Raw genomic sequence first — 27,979 nt, 5'->3', positions numbered from 1 at the left:
TCTACAGAGCAGGTGGATCTCCTAGGGGGTGCATATCCAGCTGGATTAGTTAATCAGGTCATTCGAAGTTACAATATTGTTTCTTTTCGATGATATGATTTCCTTTATGTCAACCTTGTGTTGAGCTGGTATCAAAACTGGAGGACTGACAGTTTAGCTTGCCTAAGTTCACGTAACCAGGGAGCAAGAGGGAAGACTACAGCCTAAATTGAGACACCAAAACCTGTGTCATCCTGTTAGTGTTGGATGTGGTTTTAGCTGGCTTAGTCACTGCAGAGTGGAGAACAGAAGTGAGTCTAGGGTGGCAGCCCTAACTGGGGGACACATAATAGTAACAAAGAGTACTTGTCAGGCTTTTCCTCCTTCTAGATTTTGGAATCCCCACTCTCCTGTTTCTCTGCCAGTGATTCTAGGCGTCCCTGGGGTGGTGGGGAGGGGAGCCCTCACCTCTGCGGTGAGTATCCCTCTGATACTATATGGCAGCCACCTCTGTGTTCTCCTGAGCAGTCTGCTGGTGACAGAACTCAAGTCATCCTTGACATGGATGTGATGCTGGCCCCTTACACAGCTCCCCCTCAGGTCACGGGAAAGGCATGGTGATCTTTCATTAGCCTGGAGAATTCCTCTCATTTGGGTTATTCTGTCACAGTGGTTCCATAGCTCTGCTATGCATCAGTCTAGACTTGGTGAAAGACTTCTTTCAGTATTGCCTCCTCTGTCCCCAGGATTCTGACCCAAGTCCTTGAGGTTGAGCTGGACTTGCAGTGCTGCTCTTGTGTGGGCCACCTGGGAGCTTCTTAGAAATGCATATTCTCAGGCCCCACCCCCTACCTACTGAATCAGAGTCTCTGAAGATTCTGTTTTAACAAGGTCTCCGGGTAGGGTGACCAACTGTCTTGGTTTGCACCAAATTGAGGGATTTCCTGGGACACAGGACTTTTAGTATTAAAACTGGGACTAATTAGTCACCCTGTCTCCAGGCGGTTCTTAACCGAGCTTGGGGCTGTTGAACAATGGACACTGTTGTGTGGTCAGAAGTGCGCGCCTCCCCTCGCCATCCTTGGATTGGGGTTGTGCTCCCTGCCCCTTTCTTTAGGATACCTTTTTTTCCCAGGAGGGAATTTGGTTCCTCAAGCAATTAGAACTCAGAGGGCCACCCTGCAAGGTGCTGCAGACTAAGCTAACCATGGCTGAATAATATGCTTCAGCTGAGGCCCCTCTTCCTCTGCAAACCACCCTCTTTTCTGCAGGTGATCTGAGAAGCCTTTGGTAGCCTGGCATACATCTTGGTAGCCTGTCTTTTTTGCCTGTATGGGGAACAAACATTTATTGAGCTAAACACGCCAGCAGGTACCATCCTTGGGGCTACACTTATGCTAAATTATTCTTAATGATACCGAACCAAGTGGGCTCGCCTCCTGGTGAGCTAAATGAGACTCTACACCAGTGGAAGTTGTCTCACAAAGTAAAGTGTATTTGCAGCAAATAGGAGGCCATGAGGAATCATTTCCAAAGTCATGCATCCCCAAAGTGTTACTGCACCAGGTTCGTTTTTGCCTGCTGCCCAGAAAGCCAATCACCAAGACAACAAGATTGCAGAGAGAGAGGGTTTAATCACAACGCAGCCAAGTGAGGAAAACGGGAGAACAAGTCTCAAATCCGCCTCCCTGAAAATAGGGACTCAGGGGTATTTATGGGGAAGGGGCAAGGTGGTGTGAAATGATTGGAGGTGAGGAGGGATGAGGTAATTGATGATGTGCGCAGGCGTAGTCAGCCTTCATGTTTCTTCATAGGACACATCTTCACAGAAGGGCGGCATTAGCCTGCCCTGATGGTGGAGTTCCAACCTCTTGCCGCCAAAAGGGCCCAGTTGATGGGTTGGTGGTCTCAATCCAGCCTGAAGTGGACAAGGGGTTCAGTTCCTGAAAAAATAGCTCAAACATCCATTACCGTGGTGACCCCGACTCCAGGGGGATGTTACCTGTAGGAACCTAGTGGGAGTCAGAGAGCATATTGCCCAAACAGCACAGTTAACAATGGGTAAGTTTATCATGCAGATTTAAGTCCTCATCTTCTGTTCTGATAAGTTTCTAGGTAAGGACATCCTCCCTTCTTCCTGGTACAGGGAAGAAGATACCTTTACAGATGGAGATTTTCTTTTCAAATGTAAATGTCTCTCATAAAGCGTTACCAGAACTAAGAATGGGTTTAGCACGGACCCACCCAGACACAGGAGATGTCTATAGTAATGGCCTATTCTGGGGGCAGGCCTCCCATTCCAAACTCCTTTGGTCAGTTAGTGGGGGTGGGGGCCAAAATGTCATTCAGGCAGAGACATAGTATGAGTTGGCAAATTCCAATCCCCCCCAGTTACTAGCTGCTTAATCATCAATGGCTGTTTGCTGGTTTCAAAAGGGAAGCAGGAATTTTATTTCAGTCGGAGAATGAATATTCAAAAGGGAGAGGCGGGTATTCGCTTGTGCAGGCTCAGTTGGAAAATATGCTTCTGCATACAGTGCAGATTAAGGTAATGAAGCTTAATCTCCTCCTAAAGAGATCTTTGTATTAAAATTAAGGCAAGGGGGCCGGCCCAGTGGCATATCGGTTAAGTGCACGCGCTCCGCTTCTGTGGCCGAGGGTTTGCAGGTTCGGATCCCAGGCGCGGACAGACACACCGCTTGTCAGGCCATGCTGTGGTGTTGTCCCATATAAAGTAGAGGAAGATGGGCACGGATGTTAGCCCAGGGCCAATCTTCCTCAGCAAAAAGAGGAGGATTGGCATCGGATGTTAGCTCAGGGCTAGTCTTTCTCACACACACAAAAAATTAAGGCAAGGTCACGGGCCTCACTTTTGTAGAGGGGCTTGGTTAGTTTCAGGGTGGTTGCTGGGTTTTTCTCCTTAACATAAAAACAGTTAAATGCTTCCAAACCCACCCTTGAGTTCCTCAGGGCACTAGTTGGTGACATTAATGGGTCGTTAAAAACAGGTACCCTAAGGATGAAGTGTCAGAACATTAAAGAGAAAGGACTTTAGGGGCCATTTAACCCCTGCAAAATGTGATACACCTGGGAGCTTGTTAGAAATGCAAAATACAGGGCCCCGCCCCAGACCAACTGAATCAGAGCCTGAAGATAAACAAGATCCCCAGGTAATTTGAATGTGCTTTAAAACTTGAGTCCAAAGCCGTTGTTTTACAGATGAAAAAACTCAGACCCAGAGAGGTTAAGTGACTTGCTAAAGGTCACGCAATGAATTAGACTCAGCTGCATTGAGCATCCAATTTTGACTCTCAAGTCCAGTGCTTTCTTCCTATACCGGCTGCCTTCCTGCAAGGCCATATTTTGTTTGTCTCATTCTATGTATTGAATGAACTGGAACTTAATTCAGTTTATTTAAAAAACCTTTAAATTCTGTCCTTCACTAATTCAGACGGGACTTCCTTTATTTATCTGAGTGGGTGGCACTACTTTGCTTCTTAATTTTTTGGTGTGTTCATTAGATTTACTCAACAGTTACGTGAAGTAATCATTTTCCACCTGATGTAAGTTTCTGGAACTGAATGTATATAAATGCTGCCATCTTTATAAAGACAAGTATTCTATATGAGAAAAAAATCATTTTACCGTTTTATTGCTGATTTCATTAGTATGGTGTTTATATCTATTATCGCACTACACGCACACACCAGGGAGAATGTTCATCATTATATAGCTGATCACAGCTGGGTTTGTGGACTTGACCCAGGATCCATTATTTAAAAGGTGTTTCCAGGATTTGCATGTAATTATGACTTGATAATGTCCTTATGGTACTATTTTAAAATGTTATGTGTCAAAATGTTAAAATGGTTAAATATATTTACCCCGTATCAATGAACATTTAGGTATGGGGACTCATTCTCACTCAGCTCTGCCTGTTGCCCTTATAATCAGAAGCTTTCCTGGTTCATTTTCTCCGGGTTGTGAAACTCCATCTTATGCCAGAATTAGTGAGAGAATCTGGGCATCTAACTACTCCTTATACATATTTTCAACATTGAACTTTCAGGCCTATGCCTTATGCTTGCTTTCTGAGACACTCAGTGACCCCAATTCCTGAGCCTGTTGGGGTTGGCTTTTAGTTCTTCCTCTCTCAGGCAATTTCCATGCGTCCATCTCTTCCATATTCTGCAATATTGTCGACATCCTTTGTCTGCCATCATCTTCTCTCCCAGGGTTTATATATTTCTAGTCCTTAATGTCATTTTTTGAGGGAGGGGGCTTGTTTGAGAGTGTATTAAATCTGCAATGTTTAACTGGAAGTCTTTCATTTGTGATTTAAAGAAATCTTTATGTATTTTTTGTTATAAGCTCTTTCTGATTTGTAATTTTATGTATTTCTACATGTTCTTTTTTTCCCCTCACCAATCTTACTTGAGTTTGGAGTCTTAATGATATACTAACTTTGGGGAAAGTGTTTTGTTTTCCAATGAATTTGAATATATTTTCTAATTCTTTAACATCTTTTTATATTTATTTATTTATTTATTTTTTGTGAGGAAGATCGGCCCTGAGCTAACATCTGCCAATCCTCCTCTTTTTGCTGATGAAGACTGGCCCTGGGCTAACACCCGTGCCCATCTTCCTCCACTTTATATGGGACGCCGCCTCAGCATGGCCTGACAAGCTGTGCGTCGGTGCGCGCCTGGGATCCAGAACCGGGCCGCCAGCAGCAGAGCGCGCGCACTTAACTGCTACTACGCCATGGGGCCGGTCCCGCTAACATCTTTTTAATCTTAATGAATTCCTAACCCCCCATAAACCTCTATTTTCTTTTTTCCTCAAATTTCTTGCATTGAAATTCTAGTTTTTTTCCCACCTCTCTGCCTGCTTTTCTTTCGCGCTCTCTCTCTCTTTTTTTTTTTTGTGAGGAAGATTAGTCCTGAGCTAACATCTGTTGCCAATCCTCCTCTTTTTGCTGAGGAAGACTGGCCCTGGGCTGACATCTGTGCCCATTTTCCTCCACTTTATACGTGACACCGCCACAGCATGGCTTGACAAGTGGTGTGCTGGCCCATGCCCAGGATCTGAACCCTCGAACCCCTGGCTGCTGAAGTGGAGTGCTCGAACTTAACTGCTACGCCACTGGGCTGGGCCCTTCTTTCTCTCTTTTAAAGCATAAAACCATGCAAAACTCAAATTTCCTGTAGTAGATAAGTTTTCATATCTAGTATTAAACATTTCAATTTTGATATTCTCTTTGTCCCAAGAATTATATAGGAGAATGTTCTGTAGTTTCCAAGTAGGTTTTCTTTTGGGGATGCTTGTCTCATGTTTTATTTTGTAGTTTTAATACATTATTACACGGTCAGATAGTATGACCTCTATAATATCTACATTTTTGAAATTTTTTGCATTTTTCTTTATGGTCTGGGATATAATAAATTTTGTAAATATTCCATGGTTAATTTGTTACTTCTTAGTGATAAGTAATGGTTTGTCTCATTTCTGTGTTATCTTTTGTTTAAAAAAAAAAAAAAAAGCAAGCGTGGTTAAGAGTATTTAGAAATCTCCCTGTCTCAGTTGGTTTCATGCTTGGAGCAGCCCGAGGACTAAGTCTTTATTACCTGGGTGGTAATGGGGCCAAGACTCAGATGGAATTCCATGCTGAAAGGTTCTCCTTACCATGCCTTCCTGAAATTACAGACACTGAGAGAGCCACACAGTCTCCCACATAGCCTCGGGTAGAAATTCTTGTTTGATCTTGGGCCATATATCACCATTGGTAGATTTGGATGTTTCAGGAGTTTCAGCCCCAAACATTTTTGCTGTTTATCTAAGTAACTTGGATCTGGTCATTCTACTGGGACCTGGCTGTTGCCTCACTGACATTTTAAACACATTTTCCCTAAAAGGAAAATGGATAGGGTAATAGATAGGTTAATTCGTCCCCCCTCCATTTGCTTTTGGAGCTGTAGCAAGTAGGATTACAGCTTTCTTTATCGAGTCAGTCAATAAAAATGTATTGAATATTTATGTTGCTCCATAATGACATATAGGCAAATGACATAATCCCTGTCCTTGAGAATCTCATTCATAATACCAAGCTGGGAAGACAGAGCTGGAATAGACTATAATGACAAATTAACATGGTTGATATGGGAATGTACAAGTATCGGGGAGCACAGAGGAAGATACACTCAATTTTCCTCCAGAATGGAGGCATGGGGAAGACCTCAGGGAGAGTGTGACATTTAAGCTGGGTCTTGAAATAGGAATAGGTGATAGCTGGACAGAGAAGGAGGGATAGGCATTCTACGTGAAGATAACGTCATGACTAAAGCATGAAGTATGACAGGATAGCATGTAAGGGAAAGAATAGTCGGCCTCCTGCCTAAAGAATACTGTGTGTAGTTGGGGTTTGGGAACAGTGAGGCTGGAGGAGTTAGCCCAGACTCAGACCGTTAAGAGCATTGATTGCCAGGTAGAGGAATTTGTACTTTCCTCTGTGGGCAATGAGTAGCCATTGCAGGCTTTTAAGGATGAGATCAGATCTATCCTTTTTAATTTTGGTATTCAAATTTTAGTTCTCCATTATAAATGTCTACTACCTAAAATGTGACTTGACTAGAGTAGGTGATTGAATTTTCCTTTTCCTGAAATATACAATTTATGATTCTGGTTTAGACGTCTGTGCCACTTGCCATGAACATGCTACCTGTGAGCAGAGAGAAGGGAAGAAGATGTGTATGTGCAAGTATGGATTTGCGGGCAATGGGAGGACGCAGTGTGTCGGTAAGTTCTGAATCCTGGGTTAAGTTGAAAGGTGAATCAAGAAACAATATTCTCTAGTGTTAAAGAGTTGATGTCCTTGGGGGGAAAACGTTGTTACTTTGTTCACATGTTTTTATACTTCTATAAAAAGACTTGTATAACAAAGACAACAACTTGTATAACAAAGACAACAAAACTTGTCTTTGTTTTAGCATTTGGATATATCTTTTCTCTAGTGTTTCCGAGGAAGTATCTCTTATGTTAGAGGTCATTGAACTTGAATCTCTGGAAACTCTCTGACCTAACACAAATTTGAATCTGTTTCAAGTCTTGAGTTTAACTTCACAACTCAAATGAATATTGCATTTCTTAATTTCTCTGGTTGCTTTGATATAAAACTATTTATATTAGTACCATGAGGAAAAACAAAACACAATTGCCTATTGGACTTTTTGGCTGATTGGTGAAATACTGTTGCTGTGAGTCTCATGTCTGCCAGTGTCTATCCTCCACATTTTTTGTAGTTATGACCTTTGGGGTCTTGAGTGACTTAAAGGAATACAAAGACCCCTAGGTTAGAAGCATCTGAGGTTATTTTTTGCCTCCTGGCATCCACCATACCACGAAAGGCAGACAATATCCAGGTTCCAGCCCAATTCAGAGAGAGGGAGAGTTTCAGAGCAACTTCACAAGAGTGAATGTTAGGATAATCGGTAATGTCAGTTTCCTCCCAGCAACCTTGTTACGTGCAGTAGAAATATTGATAGTTTTGCCTTGCATTTGTGGATTGACAGTGTGGACAACCTTGTTGTGATATCTTTGTTTCTTTTCTACCTAAAGAAAAATAACAGTTCAGTCCGGAGTTCAAAAAGTCATGTTCTCCTTCACAGATGCAAGCTTTCACAATCACATACTTTTGCCTGTTCCTGCAGGCTGGAGGTGTACCTTCTTCTTCTTTTTTTTTTTGTGAGGAAGATCAGCCCTGAGCTTACATCTGATGCCAATCCTCCTCTTTTTTTCTGTTTTTTGTTTTTTTTTTCCTGAGGAAGATTGGCCCTGGGCTAACATCCGTGCCCATCTTCCTCTACTGTGTATGGGATGCCACCACAGCATGGCTTGACAAGTGGTTTGTGCGTGCCCGGGATCCGAACCTGCGAACCCCGAGCTGCCACAGCGGAGCATGTGTACTTAACTGCTGCGCCACCGGGCCGGCCTGAGGTCTACCTTCTTTGACCCTCTCTCTTTAGGATTCTGCCCATGAGAAGTGTGGCTGCCCTGCAGTCTGAGGTTCCTGAGGGCATTTCCCCTACCCCCTTCTCCACCCACCACTTGCTACCTGGGACTTGAAATGAAGTTGGAATGGAGGAGCATGGCCAAACCTTTTCTGCTCCCTTCACTAATGAAGTCCTCCTCCCATGAACACTAGCTGCACTATTGATTGCTCTTTGACTCCTTAACAATAGAAACTTCTCTTAATGGGAGGAGGGGGCTTTATGAATTTATGTGGTACTTGCTCCCAAACACTAGACACTGCATCTCCCAGTACTTGGCCTGCTGAGACAGCACTATGGTTACAGGTGAGGTTATACATGACCCAGAGGTGCTATGACGTGGTATTTTTTTGTGTGTGTGTGAGGAAGATTAGCCCTGAGTAACATCTGATGCCAATCCTCCTCTTTTGGTGAGGAAGATAGGCCCTGAGCTAACATTCGTGCCCATCTTCCTCTACTTTATATGGGACACCGCCACAGCATGGCCTGACAAGCGGTGTGTTGGTGCGCGCCCGGGATCCGAACCTGCGAACCCTGGGCTGCCACAGCAGAGTGCACGCACCTAACCGCTACACCACCGGGCCGGCCCCTCTGACATGGTATTAAGCCAAGGAACCTAAGAATTCTAGAATCCCTTACAAACGCTTCTGGCGAAGTCTGCAGGGGAGACGCCTCAGAAACAATTGCAAAGGAAAGAAATATCCCATTTTGTGGGCAGCTGGACTTGTGTCTGAAACCCCCATGCTGTGCTCAATTAGCTGGACTGGACACTTGGCCTGGCTATGGCTTAAGGGCCCGTTCTGTCTCTAAGCTCTCATGCGGATCTTACCACAGACCGTTTTAACGATGAATCATGTTCTAGGTTCAATTAAATTTTAAAAAGATAATACAAGACAAAAACACCAGTTTTTTGGGGGTCCTTTTGAGTTAGCAGGAATCGAGTACAGTTGTGAGAAGCAGTTGAACTGCTTTGAGAGGACCAATGGTGCAATAAAACACTAAATAACAAATGAACAGAAAAACTCCAGTTCATAAGTTGATGATCTGCTCCCGCTCCCCGCCCCCAATCACTAGCTGATCTATTCAGCTCTAAAAGGATACATAAGAAACTGGCCACAGGAGTTTGCTCTGATGGTAGAGGCGAGGGCACAGTCAGCAAACTCTGGCGTGCAGGCCAAATTTAGCCTCTGCCTGTTTTTGTAAGGAGAGTTTTATTAGAACACAGCATTGTTCATTTGTTTACGTATCGTCTGTGGCTGCTTTTGGGATCCAAGAACACGAGTGAGCAGTTGCAACCAGAGACCTATGACTGGCCCTTTACAGAAAAAGTTTGCTGACCCCTGGGTAGAGGAAGAGACAGGAGGGAGATTGACTTTCATTTTACATCTACGTCGAGTTATTGAATTAAGAATATTCAGGGCAGGCTTCTGTGGACTCATCAAGCATCCCTCATTCCAGCTCCTCCTGCTGGGTGACTAACATTATTTACAAGGGTCACTGATGATTATTAGCAGGAGCTGTTCCTGCCACAATATTAGCCCTGTGCCCGGATGAGGCTGCAGCACTTAATTCCATTATGTTTCCTGGTAACTCAGAAGTAACAAATTTTCCAGTTAATCACTGGATGTAAAATCATCCTACTCTGGCTTTCATGAAAAAGCAAGAGGAAGCTGAGCTGGAGAAGTGGGATTCTGCTGGATTTCTTTCCTCAGGCCTCTGATAATATCTTTTTAAGTGTGGAAAAGTTCAACAAGAATCCCCTTCTCCCAATCTTCAAATAAGATGGATTGCCAGACTGAGATGTTGGGTTTCTCTTGTGGATTTGTATCTACCTGGGACATGATGACGAAGGGCCCATGTCCTGTAGTCTGAGAAGCATAGGGAAAGGAAAAGAGGCTGGGAAAGTAGATTCTTAAGCTGTTGTCACAGAATATCGATTCCCGAGTCCATAGCACAGGAGGACAGTCTGGGTTATTGAATGTGGTGTGGATTGATAGCCCTTCCTGAGCGTGTCTCAATGTATCAACAGATAAAAATGAGTGCCAGTTTGGAGCCACCGTGGTCTGTGGGAACCACACATCTTGTCACAACACGCTCGGAGGCTTTTATTGCATCTGCCTAGAAGGATACCGAGCCACAAACAACAACAAGACGTTCATTCCCAATGACGGCACGTTTTGCACAGGTACGCAAGGAGAGGGCTGCAGGGGTGGCAACTCCGTGATGGCAGGACAGTGTCTGGGTGTGGAGGAGGGAGAGGGCAGGGCCAGGACAGGGTGTGATTTAAGGGAGGGACTCTCCTTTAAGAATATCTTAAATGAGGGAAATTTGGCCATGGACTGAGTATTAGTTAATATTAGGGAATTACTACTAATTTTGTTAGACAGGATAATGGTATTGTGGTATTGAGGATAATATTCTTATTTTGGGAGATGCATGCTGAAGCATCTAGGGGTGTTATTATGAAGTATCTAGTGTTATAGCTGAAGGTATTTTCAATGGCAAAATGTGAACAATTGTTGAATCTCAGGGAGTGGGTCTATGGGAGTTCGTTGTAATAAATTCTTCTTCTTGCTCTGTGTGTTTGATCATTTTTATAACAAACAACAAGGAGGGACTCGCAGAGATGGTGTGCCATCTGCAGATTCCTATAACCCCAGGTGGGGTGTTCTTGGGGTGACTCTGGCACTCGCCAGCTGTGTGAACACTGCCCACTAAGGGCCCAGGGGGTGGGCACTGTGATGTCGGCTCCTGGGAGGTCAGAGTGCTGCTCCTGTTAGAGAGGTGGGCTTGCCTCCCAGAGGAATAAGGTAAGGAGTGCAACTTTTAGGACATCAATAGCTTCGAAGGTCAGATTTCTGGGCATATGTTGGTATTTTAATACTAGGGCTAGGCAAAACCCTCCGAATTTTCAGTGGCCCCTGTACTATCTGAACTCTATTTACAGCACGTCGTGATAATATAGCTCTTGAATTTTCTTAGACAATGTTTGAGCAATAATGAAGAGGAAAGGCAGGAAAAGACTCCTGGTTCTGAGATGGTTTTGCACAGACCTAATACTGCTTAAAGGCTTTGTGATATTTAAAGGTTTTCGGGGAAAAGAAAGAGAGAGAGGAGAACACGTTTCGTCGTCTTATTCCCCAGGAACCACAGGTTCTGATGCTCTGATTCATTCTCCCTCTTGACTTGTACAAGGTAAAAATCCCTCAAAGGATACATTTGATTTATTCTTGGCATGAATGAACACATTCCCTCAGAAAAAGCATTTTATAATATCCTCTTGTTTTAGGTAACAAATTACTTGCTACATGATTGCGGGAGCGTAATGTTGCAGAATTAAAAAAAAAAAGATACCAATTATAAAAAAAAAACGTACAAGATGATGATCTGGTGTTCAGTTCATTCAATACACATTTCTCATGCAGTTCCTACGTGCCAAGGCTGTGCTAGTGCAAGATGATGGCAGACAGCTAATTTCAGTATAAAGTGTTAGTGATTGGGAAGCAAAGGGTGCTTACTGGAATCCAGGATCCATGGGGGCACTTACCTTGGAAGTGGGGAAGGGACTGGGGGAACTTTCTGGAGGACAGGACACCTGAAATTGTATTTTCAAGGCTGTGGGAGTTTGCCAGGAAAAACTTTTATTTGTTTATTTATTTGTGAGGAAGATCAGCCCTGAGCTAACATCCATGCCAATCCTCCTCTTTTTGCTGAGGAAGACTGGCCTTGGGCTAACATCTGTGCCCCTCTTCCTCCACTTTATATGCCACAGCATGGCCTGACAAGCGGTGCGTCGTGAGGGATCCAAACCCTGGGATCCGAACCCCGGGCAGCCAGCAGTGGAGTGCACGCACTTAACCACTGCGTCACGGGGCCGGCCCCAGGAAAAACTTTTATAACTGTATATATCAGTCATTCTCATGATCTTTCCTTTTGAGGTCTCCAGTTATCACTTTGTAAAAGCTGACTGATGACTTTTCTTTTTTTTTTCTTTCTTTTTATTGAGGTCACATTGGTTTATAACATTATATAAATTACAGGTGTGTATCATTATATTTCGAGTTCTACATAGCCTGCGTGTTCACCACTAAAAGTCTGGTTGCCATCTGTCACCATACACATGTCCCCTTTTACCCCTTTCGCCCTCCCCGCACCTCTCCTTCCCCCCTGGTAACCACCAATCTGTTCTCTGTATCTATGTGTTTTTTTATCTTCCACATATGCGTGAAGTCATATGGTATTTGTCTTTCTCTGTCTGACTCTTTTCACTTAGCATAATACCCTCAAGGTCCATCCATGTTGTTGCAAATGGCACGATTTTGTCTTTTTTTAAGGCTGAGTAGTATTCCATTGTACATATATACCACATCTTCTTTATCTATTCAGGTAGATGACTTTTCTTGATGCTATTGAGTTTTTTTCAGAATCACGGTTGCCACAGAAACATCATTGGACTTCAGCTGGGGCAGAGGCTCAGTAAGTTTTAGGGTATCAGCAGGTATCCAGTGTTTGCCTGGAACCACATGATGTGAATCCTAGTTCTGAAATTCCAAGAAATCCTGTGACCAGGTGTTTATTGTACTTTGCAGAGTTCAAATCAAATTCAGGAGCTTGTTGCAAGTAGGCCTCTTTGGATGCCACCAAGGATAGATGAGGACTGAGTTGTAGGGGTTCTAGTTCTGGAGAACCTGCAGATGTTCTGACCCCCAGGGCTGCCCTCTGAATGACTCCTGGGCATCATGGAAACTGCCATGAGCCACAACCCGAGGGAAGAAGCTCTGTGGCACTTCCAGTGTGAGGGTGGTTTGACTTGCGTGGGCTGAGAGTAAGTGGAGAGAAATGAGACTGATGTGGGAATAAGGCCTGGGGCTGTCATCCCCCCACCATCATGACTCCAAGTAAGCATGGCCTTGGGAGGGTCTGCTGAAAACTACAAAATACTTTTCTGTGCCTCTGAACTCCCCAACTCTTGGGAATCCATCTCGACTCTGAGGGCAGCAGCAACTTTCTTTTTCATAAGTTCATTTCCTGCGATATCAGAGCCTGATGCCATTTCTTCTGGAGAAATGTAACAGCGCTTCACCCTTGGCTGAGAAATGGGGAAAAGGGGAGGAAAAAAAAGAACCTAGAGGGAGTGAATGATTTGCCATTCATCAATTCCTGGAACCTCCTGCCCAAAGCCGGTATCCCATAGGCCTGCCTATTGTGAAGTAAACACCTTCATTCCTAGATGTAAATCCCTACTGCTACCTAGACCGGTGTAGTCTGTTGGTTTCTCTCCCACGTCAGGAGCTGCCTTCTCCATGTGAGCCATTGTCTACAAGCTTCTCAGCTGCCCCTCTCTTTCAGGTCCTGGAGCAGCCTGCTGTGGCCTCAGACACAAATGCACAGCCCCACCGAGATTCTGCTTGTCTGCGTGGGCTATTGCTCAATAGGCTTGCAGCTGTCCTGGGGTTTTTCCCAGTGCTCTCTCCAAACAGAGCTTTGCTCCCCAAATCCCAGTCCTTTGTTTTAGCTGAATTTGTTTCCAAAGAGTCATGTTTTACCAGTCTGAAAGAAGGAAGAAGCAAGGAAAGATAAACCCAAGGAAAAGCACGGAGAGGGCATTGCTCCCTACTTCCCAGAGCGGTGCTCACAAGCATTGGCTCCTTGCCTGCCTTCCCTGTGGAATCCCTCTGATTCCTGTTTATGTCTCCGACTGTGGTGGGTGATGGCTTCAGGCTCCTGCTCTGCCCCAGCTCCTAGGAAGGAGAAAGAGGCCGCAGATTCTGAATCAAAAGATGGTTAAACCAAAGCTCCATCCCCACAAATGCCAGAGGCCTTGACTAAGGCACCGTTGTCCCTCTTTGGGAGTGAGGGGGGCATGCCTGAGTTCCCCCTGCAGGTTGACGTCTCCCACCCTTTACTCTTGCTTCTTACTTGCTCAAGTCCCAGGATATGGATGTCCCAGGTTCTGTCCCAAGGCCCTGTTGAGTATAGCAAAATACGTATATATGGTTCTTTTTTACTCCACTAATTTAAAGTTTTGGGAGGAGTAGTAGGCACAGGAGCTGGGCTTAAGTTTATCTTTGAACTATCTATAAAGTAGGCTTTCCTAAGAAAGCTATCAATATTGGCAAGATTGTGAAGGAAATGTTTAGCCCTTTGAGTTCAGACTCTTTGCTCATGGCTAACACATCTCTGAGCATGACCTCAAAAATGGTTCTTCATTTATTCAGAGACTGCTTTAGCAAAAGTTATGTGTCAAAAAAGATGGAGGTGTTACCCTAGGATGGAGCTCTGGAATAGATTAGGGGTGAATGGGTCATTTAGTTCTGATTGTGATGATCCATGATTGTACTTCCCAAAAGGAGACAGAAGAATAAGCCAATATGTTTTTCCTCATAAGAAGGAATATAGCTTTGTTTTTTCCGCTTATTAAAAAAAAACACATACTAGGGGGCGGCCCTGTGGTGTAGTGGTTAAGTGCGCATGCGCCGCTGCTGGCGGCCCAGGTTCGGATCCCTGGCGCACACCAATGCACCGCTTGTCAAACCACACTATGGTGGCGTCCCATATAAAGTGGAGGAAGATGGGCACAGATGTTAGCCCAGGGCCAGTCTTCCTTAGCAAAAAGAGGAGGATTGGCATGGATGTTAGCTCAGGGCTGATCTTCCTCACAAATAAAAACAAAAACAAAAACAAAAACAAAAAAAACACGTACTCATGTAGAAAAATCAAGTAATTATGGAAAAATATAAAGGAGAAAGAAAAGACATCACCTAATATTAACCCAGAGGCAACAACTCTTAATATTTTGGTAACTCTCTTTTAAGATGCTGCTATGCAGATGTACTGCAACCATAAGTTTAAATTAATAACATGTATATGTTGTTCCACAATCCAATATTCACTTCTATAACACATGATATTCTTTTCTCCATATCTAACTCCATGAAGTAAGAGAAGACAAAATTTACTTCACTTACAACACATGATCTTTTCATTTCAATAAAAATAAATATATAACCCAAGAGAAATGACAATATATGTCTACAAAAGACTTGTACACAAATGTTTATAATAGCCCAAACTGGAAACAGCCCGAATGTCCATCAACAGGAGGCTGGATAAACAAATTGTGGTACATTCCTATAGTGGAATGCTACTGACAAATAAAGAGGAACCGTCTGTTGATCCACAAACAACATTGAAGAGTCTTGAAAAGCTTATGTGGAACGAAAGATGTCATATACAAAAACGTGCATTATATAAGATTACATTTATATAAAGTATAGGGAAAAATAATTTATAGTGGTAGAAATCAGAAAGTTATTGCCTGGGAGTGGGGTGAGGATTGACTAGAAAGAAATGTGAGGGGCGGGCCCCGTGGCTTAGTGGTTAAGTGTGCGCGCTCCGCTACTGGCGGCCCAGGTTCGGATCCTGGGCGCGCACCGATCCACCGCTTCTCCGGCCATGCTGAGGCTGCGTCCCACATACAGCAACTAGAAGGATGTGCAACTATGACATACAACTATCTACTGGGGCTTTGGGGGAAAAAAAAGGAGGAGGATTGGCAATAGATGTTAGCTCAGAGCTGGTCTTCCTCAGCAAAAAGAGGAGGATTAGCATGGAGGTTAGCTCAGGGCTGATCTTCCTCACACACACAAAAATAAATAAAAATAGAAAAACATAAAAAAAATGAAACGTAAGGGCACTTCCTAGGGTGATGGAAATGCTCTATATCTTATTTTGGATGTTGGCTACATGGTTGTATGAGATTTTCAAAATTCGTGAACTGGACACTTAAGATCAGTACATTTTATTGTATGTAAATTATTACTTAAAAAATAATATGGAGGTAGATATACGAAACCTTTTATCTTAACCTCATGGAATTTATTATATGGCTATAATATGTTACTTAACTGATTCTTTTTTTCCCATTGTGATTATTTCCTTGTTGGGTTTTTTTTTTTTTTTTTTGAGGAAGTTTAGCCCTGAGCTAACATCTGTTGCCAATCCTCCTCTTTTTGCTGAGGAAGATTGGCCCTGGGCTAACATCCCTGCTCATCTTCCTCTGCTTTACATGTGGGACGCTGCCACAGCGTGGCTTGGTAAGCAGTGTGTATGTAAGTCTGCTCCTGGGATCTGAACCTGTGAACCCTGGGTGGCCAAAGCAGAGCACGTGAACTTAACCACTACGCCCCTGGGCCGGCCTCGGGTTTTTTTTTATTTTGCTATTATGAGAAATGCTATAATGAACATCCTTGTAGTTATATCCTTACAAATAATTATCTCCTTGTTATAAATTCTGGAAAATGGTTACTGTGTCAAAGGTATACATACATACACATTTTACATTTTAATAACGTGCCAGACTGTCTTCCGGAAAGTTCATACCAATATTCTCTCTCCCTAATCATTTCACGAAGGTCTTCATTTCTTCACATCCTTGCCCACACTGGATAATATCAACAAATGATGTGAATTTAACAGTCCTGATTTTAAATGGGTGTTTGTGTTCCTCTAATGTGGCTTCTTAAGATGTAGGCTTCTTAGCTGAATTTGGCGTTTGAGGAGGGAAGGTGGCAAGAAAAAAGTAATTGCTTTCCAAACTCCATGGAGTTGGAAGGATCTAGTTCTTAGGTGGCAATATGGAGAAAAGTAGGCTGTGAGAGCATTTTCATGAATTTGAAAGTTCTTCAATGCGTTTTTCTCACTGGATCCATTCTGAGTCTTCAGATTGTAAAGGCTTCTCAAGACAAGAAGTATTCACAGAGTAGCTTCTTTTTATTTTATTTATTTATTTATTTGTGAGGAAGATCAGCCCTGTGCTAACATCTGCCAATCCTCCTCTTTTTTTGCTGAGGAAGACCGGCCCTGGGTTAACATCCATGCCCATCTTCCTCCACTTTATATGGGACGCTGCCACAGCATGGCCTGCCAAGCAGTGCGCGCCGGGGGTCTGAACCGGTGAACCTCGGGCGAACCCTGGGCCGCCGCAGCGGAGCACTCACACTTAACCACTTGCGCCACTGGGCCGCCCCGAGTAGCTTCTTTTTAAACTCTGGCCTCTTTGGCACTCCTGTTCTAGCTAAGGCTCCTCCAGATGGATTTTCTGCTTCAATCCTGTATCATTCAAATCTAGTGGAGCAAGCCATGTGGCCACTCCCTAGACCCCAACCAGGAAGCCTGGGGAGTGTGTATTATGTGTGTGCGCATGTGTGTGTGTGTGCATTGCTCATGGCCGTGCTCAGGCTCAGGTGTGGGTTATGAAGTAGTGGCTTGTGCTCCAGGGAGAACTGAGTCAGTAGAGAGGCAAGGCCTATTTGTGTACTAGCTACTATGGAGTGAGGACCTACGGTCTGCTGGGCACTGTGCTAAGTGTTTCCACACATGTTCTATTTAATCCCCTCAAAAAACCTACTAAAATTAACTTCTTTTTACAGAAGTGGTTTAGAAAGGTTAAGGAACGGACATTAGTACATCTAGTAAATGGCAGAATCAGTTCTCAAACCTGGGTCTGTTTGACTTTCAAACCCATGCTATTAGTTGAAAGGGCTAAATATAGAACACCAGGCCCTGGGACCAGGTCGGAGTGTTCTGTTCGGTTTTGCTACTTTCTAGTAAGTAATTGCTCTGGCTGCAGATAAAGTTAAACAATCCCGTATATAGAATGGGACACAGGGAATTCCCCCCCTTGATTAGTTAAGTATGTTAATAAGGTTTCTTAGAACGTTTTCTCTTCACAAGCAAGCATGTTATAACCTTGGAGACTCCATGGAGTCTACCCCATGTGGAGAAGTTGTTCTGATGAGCTTAACATGTTTATCCAGCTAAGATTCTAGAACAGATTAGAAAAGGGATGGTTTTTTTTTTTTAGGAGTCTTTCTTTTCTTTTTTTTTTTTTTTTGTGAGGAAGATCAGCCCTGAGCTAACATCCGTGCTAATCCTCCTCTTTTTGCTGAGGAAGACCAGCTCTGAGCTCACATCTGTTTGCCAATCTTCCTCCCTTTTTTTTTTTTTCCCCTTTTTCTCCCCAAAGCCCCAGTAGATAGTTGTATGTCATAGTTGCACATCCTTCTAGTTGCCATATGTGGGACGCGGCCTCAGCATGGCCGGACAAGCGGTACGTTGGTGCGCGCCCTGGATCCGAACCTGGGCTGCCGGTAGCGGAGTGCGCGCACTTAACCGCTAAGCCACGGGGCCGGCCCAGAAAAGGGATGGTTTGTGAGCATTAAGAGGTAGCAGGGGATTAAAATTCAAAATCCTGTCATACTAATCTCAGTAATCCATGGTAGATATATCTAGACTTCATTGCTGATCTCTTCGGCGATCCCTGTGGACGGGGAATTATTGGTGGGATGCTAGTACAATTAGATTGTAATGAGAGAGACTGTGTGGCGTAGTGGTTAAGAATATGGTCTCTGGAGCCAGATCTCTGGCTCCAAATCCTGGCTTTTCCACTACTTACTTCCGTGACTTCAGCCCAGTTAGGCGACCACTCTATGCTTCAGTTACTTCAGCTGTAAAATGGGGACAGTAATAGCATCTACCTCATGAGTTATTGTGAGGATTACATGAGATGAAAATAATCACTAATAAATAACGAAGTGTTTAGAACGGTGCCCGGCATGTGCAGGATGACATGCAGGAGTTATTGTTATTAACAATCATTGTGACAATTATTATTATTAGGTAGTTGAATGACTGTACACAAAACAAACTGATTAATGACTGTAGTGACTCATACAGAGCTGATCAGTATCTAGAAACTCCAAATTTGTTCCACACCACTGCTGCTTAGCCACATTTTTGCCATATAGTATGTCTACTGCTTATTTTTATTTTTATTTATTTATTTATTTTATTATTTTTTTTGTGAGGAAGATCAGCCCTGAGCTAACATCCATGTTAATCCTCCTCTTTTTGCTGAGGAAGACCGGCTCTGAGCTAACATCTATTGCCAATCCTCCTCCTTTTTTTTTGCCCCCCCAAAGCCCCAGTAGATAATTGTATATCATAGTTGCACATCTTTCTAGTTGCTGTATGTGGGACGCGGCCTCAGCATGGCTGGAGAAGCGGTGCATCGGTGCGCGCCTGGGATCCGAACCCGGGCTGCCAGTAGCGGAGCGGGCGCACTTAACCGCTAAGCCACAGGGCCGGCCCTACTGCTTATTTTTAGAAGTCTCCTGAAAAATCTATTTATTCGCACCCACTATCTTTTGAGGAGTCTGGGGTGAGTGGACAGGCTGGAAAATGGTTTCTGTGTCAAAAGTATACAGATGTATTTACAGATTCCTCATTGGAATAAAAAATCTTGATAAGCTAAAATGATGGGTGCAACTCTAGGAACACGTGTTGGATTCTGCAGTGTTGAAATCGTCTCTAAAGTTCGTACTAGATTAAGATTGATTTTTACTTTACATTATTTTAAGAATCCTTTTTAAACAATTACCGAAAACTCCATGATTCTATTATCAACAGTCATTTAACTCTAAGTATTACTAGTTTCATTTCTTGCTACTCTTTGTTGTGTTTTATTGTCTTCCCCTTTCTTGACATTTTATTTATTCTTTTTTTTTTTTTTTTTGGTAAGGAAGATCAACCCTGAGCCAACATCTGATGCCCATCCTCGTCTTTTTGCCGAGGAAGATTGGCCTTGGGCTAACATCCGTGCCCATCTTCCTCTACTTTATATGGGACGCCGCCACAGCATGGCTTAACAAGCAGTGCGTCAATGTGCGCCTGGGATCCGAACCTGCGAACCCCGGGCTGCTGCAGCGGAGCACGTGTACTTAACTGCTGTGCCGCCAGGCTGGCCCTGACATTATTTATTCTGATGTTTTTCACTGGCTTGAGTATTTTCTCAAAATCTTTTTCAGAAAAGAAATGTCAGTGGTATAATTCCTGAGACCATTCATGTTCCAAAAGGTCATTTCTTTGCTTAAATATAGCATGATGTTTTGCCCCGTTTTCCTTAGAACTCCATAAATATTACTCCATTACTATCTAGCATTTAGTGTTTCAGACAAGAAGTCCCGGGTCAGACTGGTTCTCTTTTCCTTATAGAGTACCATTCCTTTCTCTCAGGAAGTTTATGGATCTTTCTCTTATTCCACGAAATTCAGAGTGACTTTCTTTTTTCAGCATTCATGCCTGTCGCCTCAAAAGGCTATTTGGATTTGAATATATAAACTGAGCAATTTTTTCTTTTGATATTAATTCTTCTATGTCTACTCCATTCTCTTCTGTAATTTCTCTTAAATGGATATTAAATATTTTGGATCTGTCATCATATCAATTTTTGGTCCTATAGTTTCTATCTCACATAATTTATTTTTCTATATGTTTTTGGTGAATTCTTCAGGTTGGAATTTGCGAATTTATTTTCTAGCAGTGACCAACCTATTATTCAATGCCTCTATTGAGTTTTTATTTATTTATTTATTTTTATTTATTTATTTTTTTGTGAGGAGATCAGCCCTGTGCTAACATCCGCCAATCCTCCTCTTTTTTTGCTGAGGAAGACAGCCCTGGGCTAACATCTGTGCCCATCTTCCTCCACTTTATATGGGACACAGCCACAGCATGGCTTGCCAAGCAGTGCGTCGGTGCGCGCCCGGGATCCGAACCAGCGAACCCCGGGCCGCCGCAGCAGAGCGCGTGCACCCAACCGCTTGCACCACCGGGCTGGCCCCTGAGTTTTTATTTTTGGCATTCATATTTTGTTTTTAGTTTTCAAGACCTCATTGTTTCCTCAGAAACTCCTCTCTTTTATCATTGATATAGTATCCTCTTAATCTTGTTTGGACTTCTGCCTCTCTTCATATGTCAGGAGTGTCTTGGTTATCTATTATTGCATGACTCTACTCTTCCCACCCTCCCAAATTTAGTGGCTTAAAACTATTATTTCTGGCAATTCCATGGCTAGGTGGTTTTGTCAGTCGTGTGGATATATGTAGTGGTGGCTGGGTTGGGTTGGGCTGGTAGGTAAAAGACCTTGATACTGACTATCAGTAGGGCACCTTAGTTCTCTTCTGCATGGCCTCTCTCTTCATGTGGCTCTCATCTTTAGGGCTTCTCCGAGTGGTCTTTCTCCCAAGCACAATAGCCTGGATTTGCTTACAAGCATGGACACTGGATTCCAACAGAGGGAAAGAGGAAGCTGCCATCTACAAGGCTAGGTCCAGAGCAGGCACAGTGTTACTGTTGCCACATTCTATTGGCCAAAGCAAGTCTCAAGGCCAGCCCAAGGGGAGGGCAAATGAATCCCACTCTTGGTGGGAGGAGGGGAGGAATTGTTGTCAGCCATCTTTGGAGACTATCCCCCACAGAGTTCCTCAAAGTTTGCTGCACTAAAGGTGTAGGTTGGTCAGAATTGGTAACTTGTGTGGGCTCCTTCAGCAAGTGAATGAATTACTGGTTCCCAAACAATGACCAGTGAGTGATGAGGTGTTCATTGGTCCAAGACCAAAAAACAAATGAAGAAACATAAAGGAGCATATAGTGAATTTTAATAAAATCACATTAAACAAAAATTTAAAAGGATTCTGAGATTATTTTCTTCCTTCTTTTTGGGAGGTTAAACTGTTCTTTCTTTTATGAAATTATGGTATTAGTAGGTTTTTGGGGGAAAATAAAAGGCTTTACCTGGCAAAATAGAATATTGGCCACCTTATATCAATCCTTCCAAAATGACTGGTCTTTGAAATCCCAGAGTCCAGGAACAGCTAGGCTTTCTTCAGTCATGCTGCTCCCTGTCCACTGCCCCCCTGATGGTTCTTGCAAATGTGCTGGGAAAGGTCCCATTTCGCTTAAGGTACTTTTTTTCTCCAAGTGAAATTGGTGTGTGTGGCTCTGATGGAATTCCTGAAGCTTTTAGTTTTGTTCTCTAAGTCAGTTCCGAGGGAAGAAACTACCAACTGGCAGAGAGATTTCTTCTTCAGCCTCTCAATTATTGTGTGGTTTTCACCCGTGTACCTGCTGCCTCTGGCAATCTTCATTCAAGGCGAAAAGTCTGCCGAGGGGCATGTCTTCTCCTTCTTGAAGCCTGTTTTAAGCCCATCTAATCTTGGTCAAATTAGTGAGACCCTTCTGAATTATCCCTTTACTTCCTGCCTCACCATCTTGTGCTCATGAGCTGAAAAGCATTTTTCACTCTGGTCTAAATTGTTTTGGGTTTGGAGTTCTCCTTCAGATATTTTAGGGGCTATTTGTGAGGTTGAGGCTGTCTTTATTTTATAGTAATTGAATTTTTTAGCATTCTTTTTTGGGTTCATTTTGTTAGGTGTCAGAGAGTTGGTGACGGTTGATGGTTTTTATAAATTCCCCGAATACGTTGACAAGTATTTCTTGAGCACATCTTAGTGCCTGTGATGGGAAGGATACATAAGAAGAACGCTTATGGAGTAAAATAAAATTCATGATACAATTGCAAACAAATGTGTCCATTGATAAGGGTAGTTTGGGAATGTAAGGAATGGCTCTCACAATGCCCTCCCCAGCACCTTTTTTTTTTACCTTTTTCTGTTTTTCTCTTCCTTCTTGTATTTGGGATGGGTCTCAAGACATAGATGAGTGTGAGGTTTCCGGCATGTGCAGGCACGGAGGACGGTGTGTGAACACCCATGGGAGCTTTGAATGCTACTGTATGGATGGATACTTGCCAAAGAATGGGCCCGAGCCTTTCCATCCGACCAGAGATGCCACGTCATGCACAGGTGGGTTTCTGCCAAAGAATGCAGCATCTGAAGGTGAGATTCTATTGGTGATGACTCTCCTGCTCTGAGCGTATGTCTGTGGGTCTGTGTTGGGGACATGGGTGAAGATTATCTGTTCCTTTGTGCATTTGTGCAACCTATGAAATAAAGAAAGTAATCAAGATTGAAGGGGCTATATTAGAAAAGCTAAAATTAGTCAACCAGGGATTTTTAGCGGTTAATAGATATTCAGATATTAAACTTTATGTTAGATCGTAAACACAGCTGATCTGGTAAGGACCAGCATCTCAAAAGTGATCCTGAAAATTATAAAAGCATATATATCTTAAGGTATTTTGCAATTCAAAATTTTCACTTCATTGGGCTAGGCTTCTCTTTAGTATGAATTAGTGAGGGTTGGTTGCCAACTTCTTTCTGCCTTGTGCATGTGGAGATTCTATTACCTATGGAAGGCCAGAAGATTGAATAGAGACAATCCTTGGAGCCGTGCCCAGAAGTCATGTGGAAATGAACCAGCCTATTTAAAATATGGCTCCAGGGTGTGTGTGTGTGGGGAGAGGGGATGGGATAGAAGTGGAGAGAAGTTATGAATTTTGAAAATTCACATTCACGTAGTAATGAATTTGATATTAATTTGTTTTCAGAAATAGACTGTGGCACCCCTCCTGAAGTCCCAGATGGCTATATCATAGGAAATTATACCTCTAGGCTTGGCAGTCAGGTTCATTATGCTTGCAAAGAAGGATTTTTCAGTGTCCCAGAAGATACAGTTTCAAGCTGTACACCCTTGGGCACCTGGGAGTCCCCAAAGTTAAATTGCCAAGGTGAGTTTTCAAAAGGTTCGGGTTCACAGTTTATACCATTTTGAGATTGTTTTCATATTTCTCTCTAAATTTCTCTTTGGGGTAGTGAATAAATTAAGTAAATCCAATAAATTCCCATTGTTTCTAGTGTCCTCTTGGTATTTTCAGGAATAGTATCTTCTCATTTGCAAATAATGATAATTCCATCCTTCATTTTTCTATATTTATAAAAGTTATATTTTTCTCTTGACTAAGCACTTAGCTAGTGTTTTCAGAACAAAAATTTAAATAGTAGTGTGGACCTTCAATGTTCTTTTCTTATTCCTGACTTTCATGGCAGTGGTTTTACTGTTTCATTATTCATTCATGGTCTTGGCTTTTTGATGTTAGGTATATCTACTCATATACTTATGTACACTAATACAGCCCTATGTGTCAAGGGCTGTTCTAAGCATTTTATATATATATTGACTCATTCAATCCTCACAGTATCCCTGTGGGTAGGGACTATTATTGTTATCACATTTTACAGATGAGAAAACTGAGGCATTGGAGAAGTTAAGTAATTTGTTCAAGGTTATACAACTAGTGATAAAGCTGAAATTTAGGGCCGGCCCCGTGGCTTAGCGGTTAAGTGCGTGCGCTCCGCTGCTGGCGACCCGGGTTCGGATCCCGGGCGTGCACTGACGCGCCGCTTCTCCGGCCATGCTGAGGCCGAGTCCCACATACAGCAACTAGAAGGATGTGCAGCTATGACGTACAACTATCTACTGGAGCTTTGGGGGGAAAAAAATAAATAAATAAAATTATAAAAAAAAAAAAAGCTGAAATTTAAACCCAGAAATTCTAGTTTCAGAGGTTGTGTTCTTAATCACTTTGCTATACTGCTTCTGTTTTTGTGATGATGTTGGCTTTTGTTTTGTTTTCTAATTTTGGCTTTCTCTCCCTTCATCTGTTATCATTTTACTGTTTTTTGGCTATATATGCATAATCTTAAGGAAGCATCCATCTATTCCCATTTTACTAGGATTTTTAAAAAAAAATCAGAAATGAGTTATTTTTATCACGTCTTTTAGGTGTGTGTTAAGGGGATCATATATATTTTTTCTCCTTTGAATCAGTTATATGGTGGGTTATATTTTTAGATTTCCTGTTAATGATGAATACTAATTGCTGGAATGGATTCTTCTGGATCTTTGGTGTTTTATTTTTTTAATCTGGATTATATTTGCTAAATTTTACTTAGAATTCTTACATTGATATTCATAAGTGAGATTGGTCTATTTTCTTTTTCTATGCCACCTTCGTTGGATTTGGTATCAATGTTATACTAAATTTTATTTTTTTAATTTTTATTTATTTATCTTATTTTATTTTTTTGGTGTGGAAGATTGGCCCTGAGCTAACATCTGTGCCAATCTTCCTCTATTTTGTATGTGGGATGCTGCCACAGCATGGCTTGATGAGTGGCATGTAGGTCTGCGCCCGGGATCCGAACCTGCGAACCCCAGGCCACTGAAGCGGAGCACATGAAATTAATCACTACACCACTGGGCCAGCCCTCTAAATTTTAAAAAAAGAATGTGAAAGGATTTCCTTCTTTCTCTGGAATATTTTAAATAGAATTTCTAAAGATTTGGGAGATTTCACCTGGAAAACCATCTGAATGTGACACCTTTGGAGAGGTAGCCCTTGGGCTATTTAAAAAAACTTAATACTTACTAGTCTGTTTAGTATCCTGTTCTTTTTGGTATCCATTTTGGTAATGTACGTATTCCTAGAAAATCACTTATTTCATCTAGATTTTCAAATTTATTTGTAGAGAGAAATGTAAAGCACTCACACTTTTGATTTTCTGTGGTTATATTTATTTATAGTTGTTTATAATAGTGAAATATTAGAAACAATCCCCAATGTCTATCAATAGATGGGTTAAAAAAATCATGGCATGTACACAAAATGGAATATTATGTAGCCAATAAAAATTATGTTGGAAAAGAATGTTTTTTGACATAGGTAAGTATTAACAGTATATTATGGAGTTACAAACTGTGTGAATAACATGCTCTTAATTTTGAAAAAGTTCGTATGTACAGATATGCTTACAAAAAGTTTAGAAGGCTATACATCAAGATGTTAGTAGTGGTAATTTTTTTTTTAAATTTTATTTATTTATTTATTTTTTCCCCCAAAGCCCCAGTAGATAGTTGTATGTCATAGCTGCACATCCTTCTAGTTGCTGTATGTGGGACGCGGCCTCAGCATGGCCGGAGAAGTGGTGCGTCGGTGCGCGCCCGGGATCCGGACCCAGGCCGCCAGCAGTAGAGCGCGAGCACTTAACCGCTAAGCCATGGGGCCGGCCCTGCAGTGGTAATTTCCACTGGGGGGATCCTGGATGACTTTTACATTTTATATACTTTCTGTATTGAAGGAATTTTTAACATATTAGACAAAGTCACAAAGATGTTTCCATTTTAGAAAAAAGAAAAAAAACAGTTTTCACTGAATTTATTGTGTAGCTAAGAAACCTCAGTGACGTGCTTGGCTAAGTTAATCCTTCTGATATTCTGATTTGCGATTCAGGCTCTGAACACATTTTGTTAATTATCATCTGGGGGTTAAGAAAGTCTAAAAGTACATTTCAGTTCTAACATTATCTTTCAGTGGATCAGTTAAAATGCAGAATTTAGATGAAAATGTGCCATAATGCATATCAAAGAACTCGCTAAGGATTTCTATAGGAAACCCCAGATAAAATAATTTGTATTACTTTGAAAATTAGTAGTCATCTGGATTATTGGACTGAGAATGTAGAAAGTTAATGTGGAGGAGAATGCTTGTTACAGTCCCCAAAGAACTGTTATTTAGAAGTTCTTCACTTCTTTTTTTTCCCTCCTCTAAATAACTGCTCCCTCTGCCTGCTGGCACCTTCCTCCTCCTCCCCTGTGTCACCACATGGCCGTCGGCTTCTCACAGGCTGTGCCTGCTCCTCTCTCAGCACACCCCTTCTTATTTATCCTTCACTCTTCTTGGGGCTCCAGAATCTGGGCCGTGTGCCAGCTGGCACTGTATTTTTAGCTCAGAGTGATAAAGCCACAGGAATTGGGAATTCCACTAAAAACAGTAGCAAACTGTGAACTTGGGTGCCGCTGAGGAGCAGGTACTTGTGAAGGGAGCAGCTGTGTGTTACAGATGGCAGCTTTTGTGTCCAATAACGGACTTTCCCGTCAGAGAAGGTACAGTTGGTGGATCCCGTGGTTTGCCTTCTCCCAATTGCTATGTCCGTGGAGGCTCTGCTGCCTTGGCAGGGAGGCCTGTGACATGGGGGCCCCATCTAAGCAGCCCTCAGAGGTGGGAGCTGGAAGTGAGGATGAAAACTTCCAACTGCAGGGGCCCCTGGGGCCCTTATTCTGCTGTAGGTAGAAATTTACGGAAATGTCAGTCACACATTTCCATCAACTTTCTGGAAAAGATAGAATCTCTAGCTTGCATTTCCTAGTATTTTGTTATTATCATTATTTCTTTAATTTTCAGAAAAGGTGCAAGTTGTAAGTGGCAGCTTAAAGAACTTAAGTTTTTAAAATTCAGCCAAGCCAGGAACAAGGTGAGGAAATCACTTTAGCCGTGTTGTCATCAACAACAAATCCAGTCGAGGTCTGCCGCTCCAGATATACCGTGATAGATAGATCCTGTTACTAAGAAAGTCTGGAGTCTGGGAGGAGAGAAAAGTCAGGTGCACCACAAACTATTATAAAAGGGTGAGCTCCTAAGTATTATGTGAGATTGGAGAAAGATGAAGAGATTCAGATGGGGAAATGGGGTGGAAACATGGAAGGGTGGCATTTTTGCTTTTCCCTTTGAGTGGTCTGCCTCCTGTGTAAGAGTCCAGTGAGGAGTGGTTTGCAGTGTAGGCAGACCAATTGGAGGGTTCTGGGACTATCTGTCTTCTAGATATGCTCCCATACGTTATGGGGCCTGATCCACCTTTTGGGCTGGGAATTCTCACCGGCGGTGTGTCTATACTGAACAGTCCCTTTAAGAATCCACTTCTCGGGGCCAGCTCGGTGGCACAAGCAGTTAAGTGAGTCTGCTCCACTGCTGCGGCCTGTGGTTCGCCGGTTCGGATCTTGGGTGTGGACCTACACACTGCTCATCAAGCCATGCTGTGGCGGCATCCCATGTACAAAATAGGGGAAGACTGGCACAGATGTTAGCTCAGCGACAATCTTCCTCAAGCAAAAAGAGGAAGATTGGCAACAGATGTTAGCTTAGGGCCAATCTTCCCCACCAAAACAAAAAAAACGCAAATACAAATGCTGTCTGAGGTGATTAATAGGTTGGTATTATTTCCTGTTTTACAAATACTCTATTTACAACTAATAACGGATATTATTTCCCATTAAGAACCACAGTGAGGAAACGACTCACCCCATGTCACTAGTTTATT

The 27,979-nt window shown here is 42.7% G+C and overlaps 1 protein-coding gene across 4 annotated transcripts in view; it reads left to right on the top strand.

The window, feature by feature from the left end:
• The window catches only part of SUSD1 (sushi domain containing 1), a 116,952-nt gene that overhangs the window by 8,435 nt on the left and 80,538 nt on the right, over positions 1-27,979 (top strand). For 3 of the 4 annotated variants that reach the window (XM_058523778.1, XM_058523776.1, XM_058523775.1), the window contains exons 2-5: positions 6,667-6,774; positions 10,054-10,209; positions 22,577-22,729; positions 23,374-23,553. In XM_058523778.1, the coding sequence (XP_058379761.1) occupies positions 6,667-6,774; positions 10,054-10,209; positions 22,577-22,729; positions 23,374-23,553 (597 nt within the window). Of the gene's footprint in view, positions 1-2,609; positions 3,150-6,666; positions 6,775-10,053; positions 10,210-22,576; positions 22,730-23,373; positions 23,554-27,979 lie in introns of those variants that run through there. The other variant, XM_058523779.1, reaches the window with a different exon arrangement.

This window comes from Diceros bicornis, chromosome 28 (assembly GCF_020826845.1).
Source record: "Diceros bicornis minor isolate mBicDic1 chromosome 28, mDicBic1.mat.cur, whole genome shotgun sequence".
Lineage (NCBI taxonomy): Eukaryota > Metazoa > Chordata > Mammalia > Perissodactyla > Rhinocerotidae > Diceros > Diceros bicornis.
This window is presented reverse-complemented; position numbering and strand designations above follow the sequence as displayed.